General features: G+C 41.2%; 1 protein-coding gene across 2 annotated transcripts in view; it reads right to left on the bottom strand.

Annotated features, from left to right (window-relative positions):
* Positions 1 to 23,215, bottom strand: part of kif5ab (kinesin family member 5A, b) — a 74,095-nt gene that overhangs the window by 25,689 nt on the left and 25,191 nt on the right. For both annotated transcript variants that reach the window (XM_085275183.1, XM_085275184.1), the window contains exons 4-15: positions 22,781 to 22,885; positions 22,332 to 22,380; positions 19,789 to 19,844; positions 19,167 to 19,254; positions 18,860 to 18,984; positions 17,443 to 17,547; positions 14,533 to 14,681; positions 11,886 to 12,034; positions 8,253 to 8,479; positions 5,477 to 5,545; positions 4,172 to 4,378; positions 53 to 199 (exon numbers count right to left, since the gene is read on the bottom strand). In XM_085275183.1, coding sequence (XP_085131309.1) covers positions 53 to 199; positions 4,172 to 4,378; positions 5,477 to 5,545; positions 8,253 to 8,479; positions 11,886 to 12,034; positions 14,533 to 14,681; positions 17,443 to 17,547; positions 18,860 to 18,984; positions 19,167 to 19,254; positions 19,789 to 19,844; positions 22,332 to 22,380; positions 22,781 to 22,885 — 1,476 coding nt within the window. The remainder of the gene's footprint in view (positions 1 to 52; positions 200 to 4,171; positions 4,379 to 5,476; positions 5,546 to 8,252; positions 8,480 to 11,885; positions 12,035 to 14,532; positions 14,682 to 17,442; positions 17,548 to 18,859; positions 18,985 to 19,166; positions 19,255 to 19,788; positions 19,845 to 22,331; positions 22,381 to 22,780; positions 22,886 to 23,215) is intronic.

Below are 23,215 nucleotides of genomic sequence, written 5' to 3'. Positions count from 1 at the left end.
AGTTGTCGCTTTCATCACAAAAATGCACTCTATCCACGTCTGTACCACTCACCAACTTGATGTCCTTGTTTCCAACGATCGTGCTAAATTCACTCAGGTCCCTCATGAGCCCATTAAGAATCTCAGCAATGCGTTTTCTTTGGTGGCTGCTCACTTCCTGGATACGGGACAGCTCTGCCTCTAAAGCCATGAGATGAGCCTGCGGAGGGCGGAGTCAAGCAGATAAGAGGTGTTAGGGAGAGCCGTTGTGCTAAGGCGAGAAACTCCAGAAGGTACATGCAAATACGAAAAAAGACAGAAATTGTGTAGGGCAGACTCTGAGAAGTGGTGATTAGATTCCCTGAATCTGCAAACACACATGGCTGCAGGAGCATAACATAGTAGCCACCAAATTATAAATCAATAAACTGCATGAAGAGGAGTGGATGGCATCTGCGCTCAATAACATCTGAGAGAGTACACGGTGGAGTTTACTTTATTATTTTCCATTCTGCACAGCAAGCAGATTCTAACCAGGGCTGGAGGGCAAATGTGCTGCAGCACAATGAAACCATTTGATCTCAGTCAGGTTTGACAACATAACATTAAAGACATTTCTCCTACTCACACATGTGAGACCAAGAGTTGGGTAGTAGACTGAATGACCTATGACCCTAAACAAGATGAAGAAGATGATGATGACAAGAAAGAACAGGTAGAAGAAGAAGGAGATGAAGAAGAGGAAGACTTTCCATAAAGGTGTTGTTCCAACGAAGAAATCTGAAAGCATACCGACTTGTTTATGGGGTTTCATTTTATGAGTGGCTCATCTGTCACCAGTGAAATATTCTACTTGAGCAATTTTTCATGGCACGTTTTATGTTCTTGCTCCCCAGTTCATCAGTCATTTCAAAGCACCATTAGTCACCTTCTTAAATACTCCTTAATCAGCTCTTCCATCTTCATCTCTGTGATTCACTTCAAGCTCTGTTACAGTCTTCCCGGTCACTTCTCATGTCACAATGTCATCTTAAGATAAACTAAGGTAATAATGAGCTGAAACTGATTCTTATATAAACAAGTAAAACATGGGATGATGAATAGAGTTGGTTCATTGACGTGATGAATGGGCTTAATCATGTTGATAAGAAATGGGTTTCAATGGCCAGATGGATGAATTATGGTGTTTAAAGTAGCCGATCAATGGCAGTGATGGTGAGCGATGGCACGGACACCTGCAGAAGAAGCGACAAGTTCCCACTAAAAACAAAGATGAAGGCAGCTGCGGGGATGACGGCCATGATGAATGTGCTTCAGTATTCCCAGAGCTTTTCCCATTTCTACTGTAACAACTGGAAAGACCGACGTGCCTAAAAGTTCAAGACTGAGAAACATTTCCAAAAGATTTTGATGAGGGGATTTCTTTTCTCTTATAGCACCACCTGCATTTACCAGCACTGAAATCTTATTTGTATTTAGTTTCATATCTTGTCAAAGTCTCAGACACTCTCTGTGCAGGATCAGACAGGTCAGAGCAGAGCAGACTGGAGAGGCTATAGAGGCTATTGAGGAGAAATGAGGGCTTCAGGCAGGTTTAGCAGTCTAAATGGTGGTTCTGTTGTCAGATGCTCAATCAGCTTCTGCTCCTGAGATAGACAGGAAAAGACAGAAGGACACGTGCAGCAGACTGAAACACACTGATGAAATATTGAAGAGGATTTAATAAGAAGGTCAAATATGGTCACTTAAATCACTGAATAAGTCAGGAACTGCACAAAGCTCTGACCAGCTCTGCCAGTGGTCTCCTCTTGACTTTTATCTATTATTCACTTTATTTGTGCTGCAGAAGGACAATTAATACAGAGGCTGGGCTTATTTAAATAATGTGCTTTATGTTGCTAAAAGATTTATTCAAAAAGCCTCCTGGAAGTCAGACCCACCATTTTCTTTGAAAGCTCCTCAGCCAGGAGCTTGTTCTGCACGCTCATCTCCTCGACTCATTCTGCTCAACTCTCTGTAACACTTTCTTTCAACTGTGAGGCACACTTCCACATGACACACGTATTGTTGAATATTTAATAGGTAATAAACATCCATCTATATGGTAAGAAATTATTCAAAGCCCTCGATGTAACTGAAAAAACCTGCCTGTAAATTATCACTGTAAGTTTTCTTCTACCAGACAACGTTGTGTGCATCAGGGATATACTGCAACCAGGCTTTGATAGTTACTGCAATACTTTAACAGTTATCCAAATTGTAAATATAATCAGATATATATAGAATAAGGCAGTAAACATTACAAAATTTATGGGAAAATTGCTACTTTGACTAAGAGTATTTTAAATATTTATATAGTGTCAAATCACAACAATAGTCCCCAGAAGGTGGTTTATATTGTAAAATAAAGACGTACAATGATACAGAGATAACACTCCAACAATCAGATGACTCCACTATGACAAAGCACTTAGCAACAGTGGGAATGGTAAATAGCCTGTATTTGTATAGCGCTTTACACTACATTCAGTCCTCCACACATTGGTGATGGCAGCTATATTGTAGCCACAGCTGCCCTGGGGCGCACTGACAGACACTGGCACCATCGGCCCCTCTGACCACCACCAGTAGGCAATGGGTGAAGTGTCTTCCCCAAGGACACAACAACCGAGAGTGTCGGAGACGGGGCTCGAACCGGCAACCTTCTGATTACAAGACAAACTGCCAACTCTTGAGCCACGATCGCCCGTGGCTCAAGAGTTGGCACCAGGAAGGAGACACTTCCTTTTTTACAGGAAGAACCCAGTTGGGGTGAGGAGAGACAGACATTAATAATAACTAAAGATTAAATACAGAGAGGTGTGTAGGCACATGGTGAGTGAAGACAAAACACTCAGTGCATCATGGGAATCCCCCAGCAGTCTACACCTATTGCAGCGTAACTAAGGGAGGATCCAGGGTCACCTGATCCAGGCCTAACTATATGCTTTAGCAAAAAGGAAAGTTTGAAGCCTATTCTTAAAAGTAGAGATGGAGTCTGTCTCCAACACTCCTGAATCTAAACTGGTAGTTGGTTACAAATCTGAAGGGTCTGCTTCACATTCTACTTTTAAATACTCCTGGAACAACAAGTAAACCAGTCTGAAAGTGAGAGAATCTACTGGTGTGAAATGGTACCATGAGGGTTTTAAAATAAGATGGTGTCTGATTATTCAAGACCTTGTACGAGAGTGTAGTTCAGTTTAACAGGAATCCAATGAAGAGATGCTAATGTGCTACAAATGTTGTTTCTCCTTCTCTGTCTTTATGTATATTTATTAGCAGTTTAACAGTCAATGTCGCTTCTTCAGCAGGACTGTGTAGGTGTGGTTTGACTCAGAGTCAAAAAATAGCCTACCTATCTGACGGGTTCATAGAAATATGAGACATTATGTGTGGCTGAACCCCACCCACATCCAACCAGTGAGAAGAGAGAAAAAAACGTAAAAACAGAAAGCTCCCATCACACAAAAGCAAGACTTTTTCAGACCATGACTACTGAAAACACAGTCACTGGAAGGTCTCGATCCAGAAAGGCTGGATGTCTTTTCTGTGAAAAATACATTTAATCAAGCAAAGTCAGAGCTGTGCTCTCTGTGGAGAGTCATAGTGCACGACATTGAACCAGCAAAAAAAAGAGAAAGAAAACAAAAGAAATCCCAATACTTCACTTTTTCTTTGTTATCTTCATGGTAAATGGTAAATGGCCTGTGTTTGTATAGCGCTTTACTAGTCCCTAAGGACCCCAAAGCGCTTTACATATCCAGTCATTCACCCATTCACACACACATTCACACACACTGGTGATGGCAAGCTACGTTGTAGCCACAGCCACCCTGGGGCGCACTGCCACCATGACCACTGGTGGCACCATTCATCAGAATTTTCTCCTTATCTTCGTTACATGCAGCTTTAATTTTACTTATCTCACTAATTGCATTTTGAACCAGTAGCTCAGCATATTGTAAGATGGAGGCTTAAATGAAGAAATGATTTTATTACAGAGAGTTCCTTTTCTACTTTTTTTTTGCAGTTTGCTTCCTTGTAAACACACCAAAGCACAACATCTGTCCATGATCTATTTCTTTATTTTAGCCACAGAACTTTGTTGCTAAAAGATTTATTCAAAAAGCTTCCTGGAAGTCAGACCCACCATTTTCTTTGAAAGCTCCTCAGCCAGGAGCTTGTTCTGCATGCTCTTCTCCTCGACTTCTAAGCTTTTCTGGTCATAGTTGACCGCCAGCTCCTCCAGGGCCTGAAGAACCTCTTTTACTTCGGCCTTTGCGGATTCATTCTCGGCCTGCAGCCTGCCGAGCTCCGACTGCACCTTCTCACTGTCACCTCTGGACGATGCGAGAAGCTGAGGGGCAAAGACATTCGACTTATTGCAAACTGTAAATAGAGAAAAAACTATTTTAAAAGTGGAACGGTGAAACTTCCCTGCTGAGCGCAGAGCAGAGCTGCTGGGTCTTAACAGAGTTATCCTGTTTTCTGGCATAAAGAGCTAAATGTCTGCACAAACCCTGTCACACAATATTCAAGCAACTGTACAAAAGAATAATTTAAAGATTGAGAGATGGCTTTTGTGCCACCATGCTGTTTGCTGCACTGCTGCAGCCCACTGTGGGTCATTTCACTGAATGGAAGCCATTAAATGTAGATGTTCTCTGCTTGGAGTGCCGGCATATTTGCACTGCAGCATACGGCTTTTATTTAGATAAATGAATGTAACTTTGCGTTACTATAAACAAACCACGGTTGGGTAGTTAGGACTGTGTCAGTTCAACCCGCAGCAGGACCATTTGGGAAATGATTGAATGAATTAAGTCCTTTTCATCGCAAAGCCTTTTTTAGGTTCTCTTCCTCAACAGTTTAGCCTCTCCTATGAAAACACGCTGCAAATACGTCTCTTAATTGGGTTTTAATGGAGTCTTTTAATTGCTGTTCTTCCTACAAGTACTGATTTACTTACTTGCAGCAGATATTTATGTGATAAAGTGACAATTATAGATCAAATCCCTAGAGAGCATGTTTATTTGTCAGCAGCAGTGTTCAGTCATGTCAGCAAAAAAAACAACAATCGTTCCCCGTGTAAAAGTTAGGGAGCAATTTCTAAAACGAATACTTAACAAGCTTCAGTCATTCTTCAGTCTTTTCATCGATTCTTTTCTGCGCTGTTCAGCCACTTAATTCTATTCTAGATTAAACCACTGCTAGCATGTAGAACACAGCAACAGTGATACACTCACAATTAAACAATGACAGTTTAATTTCTTCAAGTGCTTTTTGGCACCTGAAAGGATTTTTTCTGTCAGTAATCTCACGGGCAGGATAATAAATGTCTCACAGCTGACTTCTATTCACAGTGCAGTTTTCATTTCCACATTCAAAGACACTGCAGCCCACCGTGAGCTGTTTAACCAAACTGATGAAAGGAAATAAAACCAAGATCCTTTACCTCCTCCTGGTCGAGCATCTGCTCCTTCAGCTTCTCCACCATCTGGCTCTGGTGGTTGATCTCGTCATCCTTTAGTGGGAAAGACACACACACCCACAGTCGTATTATGTGTTCAGTTTCCATTCACAACTATACGCTTTAAACTTACAATAGACGACAGCTGCATGTTGGACCGGATACCCATACATCTTTTTTCACCATAACTGGATCTGCCACTGTGCGCACATTTTAGAAAACGAAGGCCTGATTTATGACAAAAAGGGAACGGCATCAGCAATTATATGGGCAAAATGATCGATCAGTAACCCGACAAAAGAAAGAGAGTGGCTTCATCAGCATAAAAAAAGTCAGAGTGAGACCAGTGCCCATATATAAATGACCATCAAAGTGCCTTAAACTTTCATTCTCTCTAATTCCCAGAGGTGGTGAGGTGTCTTCTTTTAAAAAGTAATTAAATAAGAAAAATGCCCCAAAGCCCTGATTTCTGTCTCACTGGAAAAAAATACGGGCTAAAGTAATGAGCATGTTTTAATTCTAAGAACACTGCATACCTTCAGACACCTGCAAAGAAAAGTAGAGATCAGAGACAAGGCTCCATCTAGGTTATAAGCCAGACGTGTAATTACTTTATCTTATATGTGCAGATTATGAGTCAGATGAGCATATGCAAGCTCCAAGGCCAGCCTTCAGGCTCCTCATAACAAACAGCCATTGATGAGCTTTCTTAATAATACTGCAGTACTTGTAGTTCATGTAAGGTTATTGGACATATGCAGTCCAAGGTGTTTGACTGTGGTCAGAGGCTCCACAGCTTCCCCTCTAACAAGGAGGTGAGCTCTCCTCCTGAGCAGGTTGTTGTTAGCAGCCAGAAAATAAGTCCAACAAAGACACAAACACACTGTAGATATAAGCTGTTTGCCACAGAAACAAGATCCTGGAGGACAGTATTAGTTACACTACATATGTTACCAATATGTTACCAATGGTAACAGTAGAAACTACTAATACTGTAATCTGTGATTCTTCAGGTGTTTGATAATCTAAAGAAAACATCGTGCTTTGCAGACCAAAATGCAGAGATGGCGAACAAAACCATGCTTGTCAGGGCCCTGGGTCTGTGCGACCCAGGATCCCTGGGCAGTCATGGACTGGTGATATTATATGTATTTTTGGTGTTGCTGCTGCTCTTCTCCATGCTTGTAGATGTGAGTGTGTGTGTGTGTGTGTGTGTGTGTGTGTATATATGGGTGCAGGTGTGTATGTACACTGGTTTACAGGTGCCTTCAGGCCTGGTGGGTGTGGCCCTGCTAGGGGACTGGCCACACCCGAAGCTACACACCTGCCGCTGATCAGGGCTCGTCGGGGGAGCTACTTAGGAGAGTCTTGGAGCTCCCACCGACGCGGGATCATTCCATGAGACTCCACGTTAGTCATCCAGTTGAACTGAGTTAGTGTGTGTATGCCCGCGGTTATATGTTTCCTGACGGCTGCGTCTATTGTGTCCCCCAGGAGAAGTGTGGAGCGCCAGACAGCACGAGGGGTGCTGAGACACGGGAGCGGAGAGCACTGAGACACGGGCTATTCACGGAGAGACACGACACGGGAGTCAGGGAAAGCACGGGGATTTATTGTTGTTTGTACCATACACTGTAAATAAACGCACTGTTTGTACATAGAGCACCGCGCCTGGGTCCTCCTTCCCCACACCTCCCACGGTTTGCCATGCCGAACCGTGACAATGCTGGATTTTTTTTCCAGCTAATGAAAAGCACAAAATCCACTGGGAGACTAAACAAACTCTAAAAACTATCTGAAGACAAGCAGAGAACATTAACAGATGCTGAGACAAAGACTCAGGGTAAGACAGCACTTTTTGGGCAATTAGGAAAGTGGACACAGCAGGTGCAGGTGACAATAGTTAAAGACAGAAAGAGAAGTAAAACTAAACACAATACACTAGAGGCAAGCAACTATCAAAATAAAACAGGAAATGAGACCTAACACTAAGTTATAACACAAACTAAACACTCAAAAATACTCAGATCAATAATGCAAAACTATAACACCAAAAAACCAAAAGGTTAAAGAGCCGGGGTCATAAGAAGAGGAGGAGGATTTTTAATGCTTGGCTCTACAGAAGCTGCGGGGTCAGTGCTACCAGAGAAAAACAATAATATATATATGTCACATAGTGATCTGCAGCAGCTCGCACACGCCATGCGAGATGATGGGACATCCGAGGTACACCGCGACTGAGTGCAATAAAAGAAAAATCCCAGGTATCTGCTATGTATACATTTGTATCCACGAATACATTTAACATATAGAATATCATGCATCAGGTCTGTTATAACTGTACCACATCAGCAGAGACAAAATAAAATATATGCATCCCCAGGGATACATGAATACACAGGGCAGTGTGTGCATTCACACAGCAGGGCATGTACAGGAAAACATGTCAGTATATGCTTCTGCATATTTAAAGGAAAAATCTAGTAATGAAAAAGTAAAATGACACATTATAAAACCGCGTGTGTACGCAGAAGTCTTAAATAATTTAAAGCTTTAACACTTTTCAGAGTTACTACTTCCGCTGTGTTTGCTACATTACTCACTACTATGTGTATGATCCTGAACTCATTAACATAAATAATGTATGCATGATACAGTCTTTGAATTAATGTGTGCATAACATTACAGAAAACGCAGCCGTGGTGTGTGAGGAGCTCTACGTCCGTGCACAAACCATCCTCGTGCACTGTTCGTTCATTACCTTATCGTCTAGCTGTTTGTAGAGCTTGCGAATCTCCTCCTCGTACTTTTGCCTCTCCTCCTCAGAGATATGAACCACAATGGAGGAGGCAATAGAGCAGGGGGTGCAGGGGGTGCAAGGAGTGCAGGGGCTGCATACGTCAAGAACTGACTCCTCAGATTCTGGAAGAACCAGGGGGGCATCCTCAGATCCTTCACACAGCTGCCCCGGCACAGCAGCATCCTCACCTATACACAAGGGAAGATTTTTTTCTCAGGTTTTGAAAATGTGCTGCTCTTATCTCTCCTGCAAATCCTACTGTAAGGATTAATGCATAAAATGTGATTAGAAGGTTAATCCTTAGTTTAGTAAGTGCCCCTAAGCACAATGCATGCAGTGTGCCAAAAATGAGTGTTCTTTACCATATAATCTGATTGAACAGCAGTGCAAAATACAATATATACACAACAGACATATTATCAAAGTGTCAGTTGGCTTGTGAGAGAAATAATTACGCAAACTCTACACCTCGTGGAGGGGACGGTAAAATGTCTGCCTGCAAGCCTAGTGCCCTCCATTGGAAGTATTAAGAGGTTTATGACATGTCTTTATAAACAGTGAGAGCAGAAGGTTAGGTGAAAGACTTCAGTCTGTTCATTTAACAAATAGTGGGATTCTTATGTTATTAGATATGATCCTGTCACATAATGAATTACTGAACACAGTTTACTTTATATGGAAAGACAGAAAAGCTGTAAAGTATGTCCAGTGATTACAATCACTGTCCACTTTGTTAGGTACACCTGTTTAACTGCTTTTTGTCACAGTTTTTCAGTCAGCCAATCACACAGCAGCATCTCAGCGTAGAGTTGTCGGTGCCAAACAGGCTAATCTGGGTGTTTTCAGAGTGCATTTTTCCATCCCACATTGGATGGTCTGAAAAATAAGAAAGCAGAGGTTCTCTATGTGGAAATGCACCCATGCATCCCAGACTATGCAGAAGAGCATTTGAACCTCGAAGCAGATGAGCTACAGCAGCAGAAGACCACACCACTGCAGGAAACCGAGGTTACAGTTTACACAGGCTTAAGTAGAAGATTGGAAAAACATTGGCAGTCCGACGAGCGTGATAGACGGTAGGGTCAGAAATGGTGGAAACAACATGAAGGCATGAATCCATCCTGTCTTGTATCAACAGTTCAGGCTGGTCGTGGTGATATGGTCGGATATTTTTCGCCTACTACAAATTGAGCATCATTCAGAGCCTACCTGAGTATTGTTGCTGACCCTTTATGACCACGGTGCATCGATCATCTGATGGATGCTTCCAGCAGAATAATGTACCGTGTCACAAACTGACTTCTTGGACATCACAATGAGTTCACTATGCTCAATTGACCTCCACATTTGCCAGATCTCGATCCGACAGAGCACCTTTAAGAGGTAGTGGAACGAGAGATTCACATCATGTATGTGCAGCTGCCAAACCTGCACCAAGTGTGTGACGACATCATGTCAATATGGACCAAAACCTTTGATGAATGATTCGAGCAACTTGTAGAATCTATGCAATGAATAATTAAGTCATCTCAAGGCAAAAGGGGAGGGGTGTACCTAGTAAAGTGTCCAGTGCTTGTATTTTTTAGGGTTAAAAAACAGACATAAATTAAGAAAGAATGAGTTCCTTTTGAACTAGATTGCAGATTCTGTGTTGCAGTGACCACTTTTCTCCGACATGTATGTGTAAACATCTTGATGCAGTTGAAAGAAGAGACTTTGTTACTGCTGACTGATTTCAGAAGCTAACTACGTCTGCCTCTGCAAGGCTTCACTACAGCACTCATCTGACTAATTAAAAGCACGATAGGTAGCTCTAAAGTAGAGGAGTGATTAAATAAAGAACTGGAGTGATTCTAACTCTAATATGCTCAAAGTAATCTCACAATGTACCCAGCTGACACTTTGAGCTCCACCTGTTGACTTGACGGTGTACTAATCAATAAAAGTAGCCACAAAATTAAATGTGACAAAGACCTGCATGTGTGTGTCTCTCTACTGAACACCACAGGAGTTCCTGCTCTGCAATTGAATGAAATTTATTGTGTGAGACAAGCGTTCCTGTCTGTGGGCATGCGGGACAAGATGGAGGTCAATAGCATCTTTCTCAAGGAGCTCCTGCCCTGAGGTGGGTAACAACATGGGGGGCAGTGAGGGGGGAGTGAGCGCGACGATGTTGTCAAAATGATTAATTAGGAAATTAAAAGCACTGAATTGCGTGGGAGACTGGAAGACAGTCGAGGAAAAGATTATGTGTGTGAAGGAGAATGGGGTGAAGGAATGAAAGAAATTATTTTCACTAAGAGGTGATCGATAAATCCTTGTTGCAACATTTTTAAAATTCAGGTCAGGCTCCGAGGGAATGATCTTTAGGAGAAAAACATCGGAAAAGATTCATTACACAAGTTGAATGTCAACCGATCGCTAGCACTGAGAGCGCTGACATTTGAAAAGACCTCGTCTAACAAAAGAGACGCATGTGCAAGTGTAATTAACAGGAAAAGCGTGTGCCTACGATGCTTCGTATACTTGTGTTTTTTTGTCTGCAAACTGAAACAGTTATGAGTGAGTGCGTGACATGTGAGAAGACCAGTGTAAGTTATGACTTTTCTGTAGATGTGATTAGCTCTCGCTTCTGTGAAGATTACTAATGCATAAGGTTTCATAAATCATAAGGCCTGAATCATGTCTTGCCTTCAATACAGTGCAGGGGGAATCCAATTATGCAAAGTGTAAAATTCTGAATAATATGGAATAAAAATAACCAAGGAGGGATTTTTAAGCGTTTTGGGCACAAGTCCAGCACGTTTGTTTGGCTCCCCTTGTCCCATATCTGCCCTGGCAGGTATTCAGATGATATCAAATGAGGTTAAATCTGCACTTGCGTAGACTGCAAAATAAAGCCTGCGGGCTGGTGAAATTTTCATTCCTGTCAGTGAATACTCCTCCATGCATGAAAAGGGACTGGGATAAGGACATGCACTGCAGTGGCTCTACTTTTCAGAAAAGTAGTGTTTTCTGGGCCGGAGTATCATCTCTCTCGAGCACAAGCTTTTCATCTTTTAACACTATCGTTCTTTTTACTGTATGGCAGGCAGTTAATCTTTAAAAAAAAAGATTAAAGATCAAGATCTACAATCATTTGCTTAAACCAGCACTCAATTTTCACTCTTTTTGTTTCTTTTATAGGAGTAATTTAAGACGTCTGCAGCCACGCTTGCAGTTCTGTGATGCTTTGAGCTAAATGCTCACCGCGCTGGCGCTTTGCATGTTTTATTACATTTCTACCATCCTATTTTCACCTTTTATAATACTAACATTTGCTAATTAGAACTAAACACAAACTGCAACTGATATTAGTGGGAAAGTAATTAATTCTCTTGAGACCATGAACATGTTCAGTGCAATCCGTTCACTAGTCTCGAACAAAGAGGCTCAACCAGCAAACATCCCCACACAGTCCCTGGCATTAGCGCAGTTGAAAATATATGCATTTCATGGTTCTCACTGATAAACTCAAAATGCACAGGCAACTATTTTTACCGTCTCTTGAGGGAAGATGATGTTAAGTGTTTTTTATATCAGTGCAAGTATTACCGTTCCTCCAGCAATTCAGCTCTGCCTCGAGTCTTTGAATAGTTTCCTTCATTGACCTGTTCTTTTCCTTCTCCTTTTCATACTTCTTCTTCCACTGCTCTGCTGTGAGCTCCAGGTTCACTGATACAGTATTCCTAATGGTCTTGGCTCTAATTGGAGGGATACAGTGAGGGAGGGAAGACAGAAAGGAAAGGAAACAGTATGAGGGGAGGGTAAGAGGGAAATATATAGATAAGAGAGAGAGGAAAAAGGAAAGTGCAAGACAACAGAAGAGAACAGAGAAACTGTCAAAACAGTTTCCAGTCGCAGCTGCTTGATGAAAATATGTTTCCATCTCATTAACTGGTATGCAAATTGGGTTTCTTCCAACTTTGGTTAAAAGGGATATGATGAAGAGGAAGGAATTTAAAATATAAAAATGTATCAACCCCCCTGAAGCATATTCACATCAAATATACAGCACTTATCATATAAGGTAGAGTATTTATGGGAGGATAAATAATTCACAAAAAAGTCTTGCTTTAGATTTTGTTTTTGTAGTGACTGAAACATAATCACTGCAAACAAACAATTATGTTTGTTTAATTAATGAACTTGAAGGTCAGTATTTGCTTTGACGTCTTCGAGGCAGCTCTCGTAATTCCTTCAAGTAGTCTTCAGAAATAGTTCTCCGGGCTTTTTGAAGGACATCCCAAAGCTCTACTTTGGATGTTTCTGCTTTTTGTTCCATTCTCTGCCGAGATGATCCCACATTGCTTCAGTAATGTTGAGGTCCGGGCTCTGGGGAGGCCAGTCCATGACTGATAGTTTTCCACAGGTATACTTGTACTGCACTGGCAGTGTGTTTGGAATCATTGCCATGCTGAAAAATGAAGGTGCTGCTAATCAGATGCTTTCCAGGTGGCACTGCATGGTGGATCAAAATCTGATGGCACTTTTCTGCATTCATAATTTAATCAATACCGGTAAGATCCTCTACACCACTCGCTGAAATTAACCTCCAACACATGACAGAGTGTTTACAGATGTCTGTAGATACTCACTGTTGTACCTCACTCCACTGGAAATACTGACATACATAAAAAACACTCCTTTAGACCTGTTGCCACTGGTTTTTAGTCCAGCTCTTTGTAATTTGGCATACATCAGCCTCTTCCCCCTGTTTCCTTTCCTTAGAAATGACAGCTGCCCTTACACTAACACTATTTTGATGAGGTTTTGGTGAAGAGTGGACAGATCAACTGAAGGGCCAGATGCTTCTCTCAGGTCCTGTGTCAGATCTTTGCTAGTTTTTTTCCTCCCCATTTCTTGAGGACATTACTTTTGGATACTGGTCATCTGCTGTAGGTGGTTTTTTTGACCTACTATTTCCTTTTTTTACTTCACTTGGAAAAAAAAAAGGAAAACCCTTAAAAAAAACATTCCCCTGAAAATGACCGAGTTCAAGGACTGGATTAAAAAATAGGAAATGTCCAAGAAAAACTTTGAAAGACCTTCTGAAAACCCAGAGAACTATTGTTCAAGATCACTTTTACAAAAATGCTGAAAGTCTGGCTCCTTGGAAGGAAAATATGAAGAAACGAGAGGGTGGTTCAAGACTTTTGCACAGTGCCATACAACAAAAATATGTGGTTTTTACAGCTGAAACAGTTACACTGAAACACCTGCAGCACTCAGTGGCTTTCCCTTCATTTCACACTTCAGTGAGAAAACACTGTCTGTATTCAATTATTCCCTGACATTAGTCAGACAAACGGTGTTATCCAGAGTCTCATCACATCAGAATATAGATAACATGTTGTTTGGATAGGGAAATGCTGAAAATCAAACATCAGGTGGCATATGTTCTGAATGCTGAACAAAGTGGTCATGACTTATTTATGCTCTGCATAAATACACAGTCCACCCATAAAACCTGTACTTTTAATAATGAATGAAACAACAATAACAACAATAATGAGCTTAAGCTAGGATTGCAGACCTAATACTGTTGACTTTTATGTCCATTCAAAGGCTTTTCTGAGAAAATATGCTGAATTCTACAGGGCAGATGTATTTAATGTCGTTTTACAGTATTTCTTATACATTCTATTAATCTTTAAAATAGATAATTGTTGGCACTGTACAGCTAGTGCTTCTGACAAAAGAGAAAAGAGACCAAATCTTTACATTCAAACATCCATTGTGAATTCTCTAACTGCCTTTGCTCTGTAATACATTATTTATTTCAACCAACACTCCAATGTCAGTCTCAATTCATTGGTAGGGGGGAAAGGCTGGATGTCCACAAAAAAGCCTTTTCAGGATCTTTCTTTTCAATCTGTGGTTTTTTTTTTTAAGTCGACAGCAAGTAAAGAGAGGAAATCTGGCAAGCAAACCAAATCAGACTCCATGAATGCAGCTTACCTATCTGAAGAGGGGGGTAAAACAGATTTTGAACAAACAAGACCCAAACTACAAAAAAATAGCCTGCTTCTAAAGCAACTTCGTCAAAGGAAAAGTTAGAGGAAGTAATATGTGAACAGCATATCTGAGGTGAGCACATTTCAGCAAAAACATCCCCGCGACTGCAGCTGAGAGAGACGCAAATGTGTGCTGTGTTTCGCAGCGCAGACGTTCATGGCTACTTAGCATGGAAGAACGTTACCGTTGGCCAAACATCAAGGTGGATTTGGTCTCTGTATCGTTGTAGCTAGAGGGAGAGCAACAGATAAACATGGTGGTGCGGCAGTTCCCGCCCAGCGAGTCCTGTAGGATGCGAGTCATTTTACTGTCACGGTATGGCACATGGGATTTCTACAAAGAGATAAAAAGAAGCGAAGAAAGAGGATTAAAGATAGCAACGGGCAGTGAAAAAGACAAACGAGAGGATTGAAAAGCTGAAGGAAATACTGAATTGCTGCAAGACAGACGTGACGTCTGTCTTTGAAAAACTAAAAATATGTGTTGTTTGCATCGGGAGAAAACAAAGGAAAAGGTGATTTCTCTCTCTCTCTGGTAGATAATTGACAGTATAACCTTTTTAACACTTGAAATGTTTTCAAAAAGACTTTGTCCTTGCTCAGAAGACTGAATAGCAGCAGCATTTCTAACAGATTTCTGAGGCATTTACAGCCTGAGAGGCTTTCCTTTAAGTTTACCAAGAGTTCCCTAAGCCTTTTCAGCTTGTTTCTTTAAAGCCTTCAGAGGCGTATAATAACACAAGACGGGGAGTTTTTTTAATTATAACGACAGAGCTTTAAAGGAGTGGGTAGACTGGATTGTATTACCAGCTGTAGCAGCGGTGGGAATTATGGGTGAGGAGGGACGGATATCTGCTAACAAGCTAGCATGTTTCTACAAGCATTCATCCAACCCAGCTGCAAGACAACAGTGTGGATTTCATTCAAGGTGCACTGCTGTGATTTCCAGCGGCAAATACTTCAGTGTAACTGCATCTCACATGTTACACAGCTGGGGTTTGGGAGTACTTTAAAAAGTAGAATGTGGCAGTGACACAATAATAATAAATACATAGGTTTCGCTAAAACTTGTGCTTATGACCCATTTGGACATAGCCATATCAGCTTGTTCCTAGTTTTAATCTCAAGCTTAGCTAGCCAGATGCTGATAGTATTTGCAGTATGAATACAAAACTGCTAATCTAACTAATGCTTTTCCTAAAATGTCAAAGCGTGCTATTCCTTTATATTGGATGTACAGGGTGGGCCATTTATATGGATACACCATAATAACATGGGAATGGTTGGTGATATTAAAGTCCTGTTTGTGGCACATTAGTATATGTGAGGGGCAAACTCCTCAAGATGGGCGGTGACCATGGTGGCCATTTAGAAGTCGGCCATCTTGGCTACAACTTTTGTTTTTTCAATAGGAAGAGGGCCATGTGACACATCAAACTTATTGGTAATGTCACAAGAAAAACAATGGTGTGCTTGGTTTCAACGTAACTTTATTCTTTCATGAGTTATTTACAAGTTTCTGACCACTTATAAAATGTGTTCAGTGTGCTGCCCATTGTGTTGGATTGTCAATGCAACCCTCTTCTCCCACTCTTCACACACTGATAGCAACACCGCAGGAGAAATGCCAGCACAGGCTCCAGTATCCGTAGTTTCAGGTGCTGCACATCTCGTATCTTCACACCATAGACAATTAGCTTCAGATGACCCCAAAGATAAAAGTCTAAGGGGGTCAGATCGGGAGACCTTGGGGGCCATTCAACTGGCCCACGACGACCAATCCACTTTCCAGGAAACTGTTCATCTAGGAATGCTCGGACCTGGCACCCATAATGTGGTGGTGCACCATCTTGCTGGAAAAACTTAGGGAATGTGCCAGCTTCAGTGCATAAAGAGGAAACACATCATCGTGTAGCAATTTCAAATATTCAGTGGCCTTGAGGTTTCCTTTGATGAAGAATGGACCCACTATCGTTGTGCCCCATATACCACACCAAACCATCGCTTTTGTTGTTCCAACAGTCTTGAAGGGATCCATCCAATGTGGGTTAGTGTCAGACCAATAGCTGTTATTTTGTTTGTTAACTTCACCATTCACATAAAAGTTTGCCTCATCACTGAACAAAATCTTCTGCGTGAACTGAGGGTCCTGTTCCAATTTTTTTTTGCCCATTCTGCAAATTCTGTACGCCGATCTGGGTCATCCTCGTTGAGATGCTGCAGTAGCTGGAGTTTGTAAGGGTGCCATTTGTGAGTAGCTAATATCCGCCGAAGGGATGTTCGACTAATGCCACTCTCCAGGGACATGCGGCGAGTGCTATGCTGTGTTGCTGAATGAAGCTAGGACAGCCACTGATGTTTCTTCATTAGTGACAGTTTTCTTGCGTCCACATTTTGGCAAATCCAACACTGAACCAGTTTCACGAAACTTAGCAAGCAGTTTGCTAACTGCGGCATGGGAGATGGGTGGTCTCGTAGGGTGTCTTGCATTGAAATCTGCTGCAATGACCCGGTTACTGCGTTCACCAGATATCAACACAATTTCGATCTGCTCCTCACGTGTTAACCTCTTCGACATGTCAATGGCTGTGAACAAAGGCAAACTTGTAAATAACTCATGAAAGAATAAAGTTACGTTGAAACCAAGCACACCATTGTTTTTCTTGTGACATTACCAATAAGTTTGATGTGTCACATGGCCCTCTTCCTATTGAAAAAACAAAAGTTGTATCCAAGATGGCCGACTTCTAAATGGCCACCATGGTCACCACCCATCTTGAGGAGTTTGCCCCCTCACATATACTAATGTGCCACAAACAGGACTTTAATATCACCAACCATTCCCATGTTATTACGGTGTATCCATATAAATGGCCCACCCTGTAGAGCTATCTTCAGATACACACAGCAGATTTATTGTAGTGTGTAATTTGGCCTTGACTAGCTACTAAACTAATTACCTAATTTGTGAAATTTAGGTTGTTTTAATCTAATACTTTCAGCTAATTCACTGCAGCCTGAACCCAGGTTTGGGGGAAAAAATGTTTAAACAACATGAAGCTAATGATAGACCTCGGAACAAATCTCCACCGTACCGTTCCTTCAGCCAGCGCTGAGATGACGTTCCCCAGGGCCGACAGAGACTTGTTGATGTTCTTAGCCTCATCCAGCACCGCTCCCTCGGCGCCTGTCTTACTGACCTGACACACATACACCCACAGACAGGAGGAATTAGTCCGTAAAGAACATTATCAGCAGGGAAATTATGTTTATTTTCCTGGTGGCACTGACACTGTGGTGTAATTTAGCAGTGAGAGGGTTCACTCTGTGCATTTTCAGTTAATTTGTTTCAGTGAATTGTTGCAATAATTGACATTTTGCATGGCAAAAATGTCAAATGGCAGCATGCAGCTCCACAAACTGTAGAAAATCAAATTTGCAATAATAAAAAAAATCAAATATGAGTAAATTTGTTTAAATGTAACTGTTATTTTAAAGAAATACACAGAAATAATTATTAGAAATCTGTCTTGCAATAAAACTGCAATAAAAAGCACTTCCACAGCATCAGAATGAAGAATTTGTGCATGCACAGCTAATTGCTAACAGACAGGAACACTGACAAGCCCAGACGATTTCCACACTTTGAAAGGAAAGGCACACGTTATTCTGTCATAATCGCCATGGGATGCAATTATTTACGGCAGAATAATGAGGAGCTTAATTACAGAGGAGAGCAAGTCGTCCTATCAAAGCCTTCTGTGGACCATACGTCAGGCTCCTGTTCAGCCCAGTCAATAACGTTTTGTACCAAAGCCTAAAAAGCTGCTGGAGTAGAACCTTTTACTTATTGAGCCCCAGGGAGGACCAAGACAACTTACAGATGCACTATCAGCACTTATCAGCTACAAACCACAGACATCAACATCTATCCAGACTCTACTGCAATCTAACGCTCTAAGTTTTCTACCAATACTATCAACACAAGGAGCCAAGGGCCAGGTTTAGCGGTGCCTCTAATGTATTTTCTATTTGCTTTCCAGCGTTTGAACTATGTCCCAGTGATAGATTGTTTTATAGATGGTGTGATGGGGCTGAGCTGACTCAGATTTCACCTAGAAGACCTTTAAAAGTGGAATGAATTTGTTGTTCTTTGGTTCCCATCAGTTTGATGTTTATCTTTTCTGAAAGCTCCATTTAGCACTTGTTATTTTTCAGAATAAACAGTAACCCTGATAATGCATCTGCGACAGACTGAAACAACCCTACAGATTAGGAATCAGCTCTCGGCCTCTGAATTTTTTTATAAAGTGGAATTTTTAAAAATCAGAGCAATCCAAAGCAATAAAGATTCAGGTTTAGTTGCTTTAATGCATTGTTTATCTGCTTCTTTGATGTCTGAAAACACCATTTCAAAGCCCCCAGTGTTTCAAACCCCTGTCAACAGCAAACGTCTGGAGTTTATATCCCTCCTTTTAATGTTTTTGAAAGAAAAATCCCCATTCTTCCTACCTTCTCACTGCCAGCTAGGTCAACCAGATATAACTTCCCACTCAGCTTCTGCTCAGTCTCCACGTTTTCTTGTTTGATGTTAATCAGGAAGATGCTGTGACTGCGGGAACTATGCTCATTCATGTCTAAAGAACAAACAAAAGTTCACTCAATTTAGTTCAAGTTCAAGTCTTCACTTCATACCTCGCCATGCATTTCTCCCCTTTGCACATTAATCTTGAAACTTTGAAGGGGGAAAAAAAGTCTGACATAAAGTGTCTGACGGAGTGAGTGTCACAACATCAGGAAGATCAACAGTGTGACTCACTGGTGACAGCAACGTGACGGTTGGCCTTCCCCTCATCTATCACATCCATCACCTCCTCGGGACTTGTGACAAAGCGCTCAGTGCAGCCCTTAGTGAAGCAGGAAATCAAATATACGTTCAGTAATATGCACAAATATTAGCTAAACATACAACAGATCATCATGAGTGCAGAGCCAGAATTAATAATTGTGGTTTCTTTAACTTGGACTAAGACAGCTTAGATGAGAACATCGATAACACTCTCAATCATGTCAGGAAACAGTAGAAAGAGTCAGTGTTGTTCCTCTGTACCTACATAAAAATTCTATTTGTCTGTTTTTCCCTCTTTTTTTGAGGGTTTGCCATGTTGACAGCCTCCAGGTTTTGAGCGAGATCAACCAGAGCGCAGTCATTTCCACAAACACAGCAAACATGATGCATTATAGAGCCCTAGGCGTGCAGATAACTTTATTTTCTTATCATTTTATTAAGCCAGAACTGAGAAAACTAGCAAGCTACTGGCTGTCAGTCTCAGACATGTCAATCTTCTCACGCTGATCTATTCTTATACTCATAAACAACAAAAACAGCATCTTTATAATAGAGAAAAATGCAAACTGAATCGCGTCTGTAGGTGACTCACCTTCACATAAGGAACTCTGTGTTTGTCTTCGTGCACTGACAGATTCGTCTTTGTCACTGTGTTAGGAGAAAAAAATGGAAGATGTCATTTTTTTTATTACCTAGAGGATTGAGCGTGTGTGTTCATGAGTGTAAATGTTTGCCCATGTGTGTGTTTGTGCAAATAAGCATCTGCATGGAAGTGTTCTTCCTTTCAGCACAACTATAATGAGACCTGACTATGTTCCCTTCATATTTGTGAGTCAGCCTCTATCCACTGTGTGCAGCGTGAAAAAATACTCGAGGGCCTGGCTATGAATATTTTCAAAAGAACTGAAGCCTTATTTTTTGCATAAAGTCAAAGTGAGAGGTTAAGCACGTGCCTCTGATAGTGTCAATGAACAAAATACCAATTTTTGGCAAGGGCACTTACTGGCCCAAATTCCTGCATTAGTCACTGCACATTTGAAAGTCTTATCATGTCGGTAATTAAATTTCACCAGATTGTGGAGGCCGTTTTCTCCCTTGAGACTGTTAGTGTGTGCTTGTGTGGTTTCATCCTACAGCCATTTCCCCCCATAGGTTGTTATTCTCCTGCCTCCATTCATCTGGCTTGTTGTTGACTCTTTTTGTTCAGAGCCTAAATGTTCCACAGGCACTGTGGACTCCCCTGCATACAGATGGAGGCTTTCACCACTGTCTCTGGCTCCATTAAAGATGTAATCACACCCCTCTATCCTGGCCTCTCCATCATTTTACACGGGTTGTATATGGGTGATAAGACTATGAGCCGAAATGCTGAGTTGACTCTGGGTGTATACAGAAAATAGAACAAAGCGAAGATATAAAGGAAGCCAGTGAGGTTGTTTACTTTTTCAATTTAACTTCACAGATCAGTTTAATTTTACGCTTTTTTAAATTAAAAGGCCATGAAAAGCGCGGAGGGGAGGGCGTGATAATAAATGTTCCTTTCACAAGAGCGGAATAATTTAAAAGCACACTTCTTTTCCTCGATAGCTTCACAGCTTATATTTATAAAAGTGTCAACTCAAACAGCACCAACGTGTGTTTGTGTGAGAATCCATCAGCGTCTTCATGTTCTCCACAGAATCCAAGTTTTTAGTGCGCCCCAGGGCAGCTGTGGCTACAATGTAGCTTGCTATCGCCAGTGTGTGAATGTGTGTGTGAATGGGTGAATGACTGAATGTAGTGTAAAGCGCTTTGGGGTCCTATGGACTAGAAAAGCGCTATACAAATGCAGGCCATTTGCCATTGCCATTTAGTGTTTGCAGCATTAGTACTGCAAAGTCCATCTTATGTTGTAGCATTATCAGCTGGTTTTGAAACCTAAGACTGTAAGTGTAAACCTCAACATTTTTATGTAGTTAAAACATCAGGAGAAATCACGGGTACAACTCTCCTCACTCCCCAAGACATTTTTAATACGGTCCACTGTTCAGCTAACAGGATTTTAGCTGACCTCTGTTAGGAGATCTAGGGTCACTTTGTGCTATAAGCACTCAGTGGACCCTCACTCAGTTAAACTGAGTAATGAAAAACTCAAGTACTCTGAAAAAAAACCCACAGAAAACACATCACAAACCGAAAGAAGTCCAGTTGCCTTCTTTTTTTAGCTTCTCAAAAATTTCCCTTATTAATTCACTCAAAAAAGATAATAAAAATGATAATACAGGCAGAAAAGTCACAGAATATTTTCTGTTTTTCTTTCTTTTTTTACTGTGTAGGACAGAGAGAAGTTGGGAGCCTTTGAGGTAACTCTTTTATTATTATTTTTCTACTGGTATTTATTATAATTACATCTGTATTTACTAAAAAATGTGCCCATTAAGGGTTTTTGTTGTAATATTTTCTTTTTGTCTGTTTCCGTGATGCAGTAGTTGCCTGTCCCAGGATGATTTTCTCCTATGGGAGACAACAACCGAATAATATCTTAAACATAAATATAAAGTGATTAGCCATAAGATTAAAAACCCTGGCACAGATTATCTCCTTGATAATTTAGGACACCTTGGTTCCTGAGATTCACTTTATTATTGCTTTGATAAATACCACCCAACTAATCGTTGTCTCACACCAATTTACCACCACCACATTTCCACAGCTTACAACAAGAACTGCTTAGAAATGGCTGGAGGAACATAATAAAGAGCCCATGGTATTGACCAGCTCCCAAGCTCCCCAAATCCCAATCCGATCAAGCAGCTGCAGGATGCATTGGAATAAGTCCCAACCACTGAGGTCGACCAGCCCAGAGGGCCTGAAAGTTCTTCTGCTTGTATCCCAGTGCCACACGCTGCAGGACACCCTCAGAGGTCACATATCCATCTCATTCAGAAAGAGGCAAGTAAATTTAATGCTGTGGCTCATCGCTATAGATGTGCCTGTCAGTTTGCATAGGGTTCAAACACTTTAAGTAATAAGGTCTTAAAATGTCAACGGTTAAACATGATTCATCTGTGTGTGAGCAGACAGCTTTTAAATCTGTGTTGTGACACAGAAAACTACGAAGCATTAACAAAATTGAGCTGTATTTCAGTTATATACCATCCAGCAGGTCCCGGATTTTATCCATGTAGATCTCAAAGTAGGAGACCTGCAGCAAAGACAAAAAACATTTGATAGCAAATATTTTACCAGGGACACAGAAAGAGAATTCAATGCAGATAAATGAGGAGGATGATAGGTGCTCACTGTGCAAATACAAAATGCTGCAATAATCTGCTGTGGCTCTGATGAGGTATTATCCTCTATTATAAGACCGTGATGTAAAAGGGAAAATGCTGTGGGATGATCATGGTTTATTTATCATGATTTATTGATGCTTGGCTGATTCCACTCAACCCATCCATGTGAGGATTACATCAGAGCTTCAAGTTGTATTTCTACTGAATATATTCCATCTAACAGCAAACGTAAAAAAAAAGAAAGAAAGAAGAAGAAGAAGGTGGTAAAAATGCAAACTTGAACACACAAACGTCAGAATCCACACCAACCTTTATGTGGAATTCAAGATTCTCATCCATGGCAAATATATGTTCAAAAATGTCCTCAGCAATCCGCGGTATTATCCCCATTCCCTGGTGATCATGAAGGTTCCCCTAAAGGAGGATTGAAATGAGACAGAGACATGTAAGTGAAGAGCAGGATAAATGCAGACCCTGGGATGAATAAAGTCGATAGAACAGTAAAAGAAAGGAGAGCAGCGAGGCTTTTGACTTGAAAGCGAACAGGGTTGTTTCCCACAGAGAGTTGTAAAGAAGGTTAGTTTCCACATGAGGCTGAGAAAGAAAGATAGAGAATGATGGCCATGACGGAGGCAGACATAAAGTCAGGACAGGCAGAGGAGGAGACGGTGTTTAAAAAGGAGGAAAATGTGCGTGTATCTCTGTGCTCGCACGTGCCACATTGCGAGGGCTACCTTTTGAATT

The sequence above is a fragment of the Mchenga conophoros genome, linkage group LG5, assembly GCF_057382185.1.
Source record: "Mchenga conophoros isolate Kocher_MC1m ecotype Shallow Benthic linkage group LG5, M_conophoros_male_GT1.1, whole genome shotgun sequence".
Classification (NCBI taxonomy): Eukaryota; Metazoa; Chordata; class Actinopteri; order Cichliformes; family Cichlidae; genus Mchenga; species Mchenga conophoros.
Note: the sequence above shows the minus strand (reverse complement) of the source record. Positions and strands in the feature narration are given on the sequence as shown.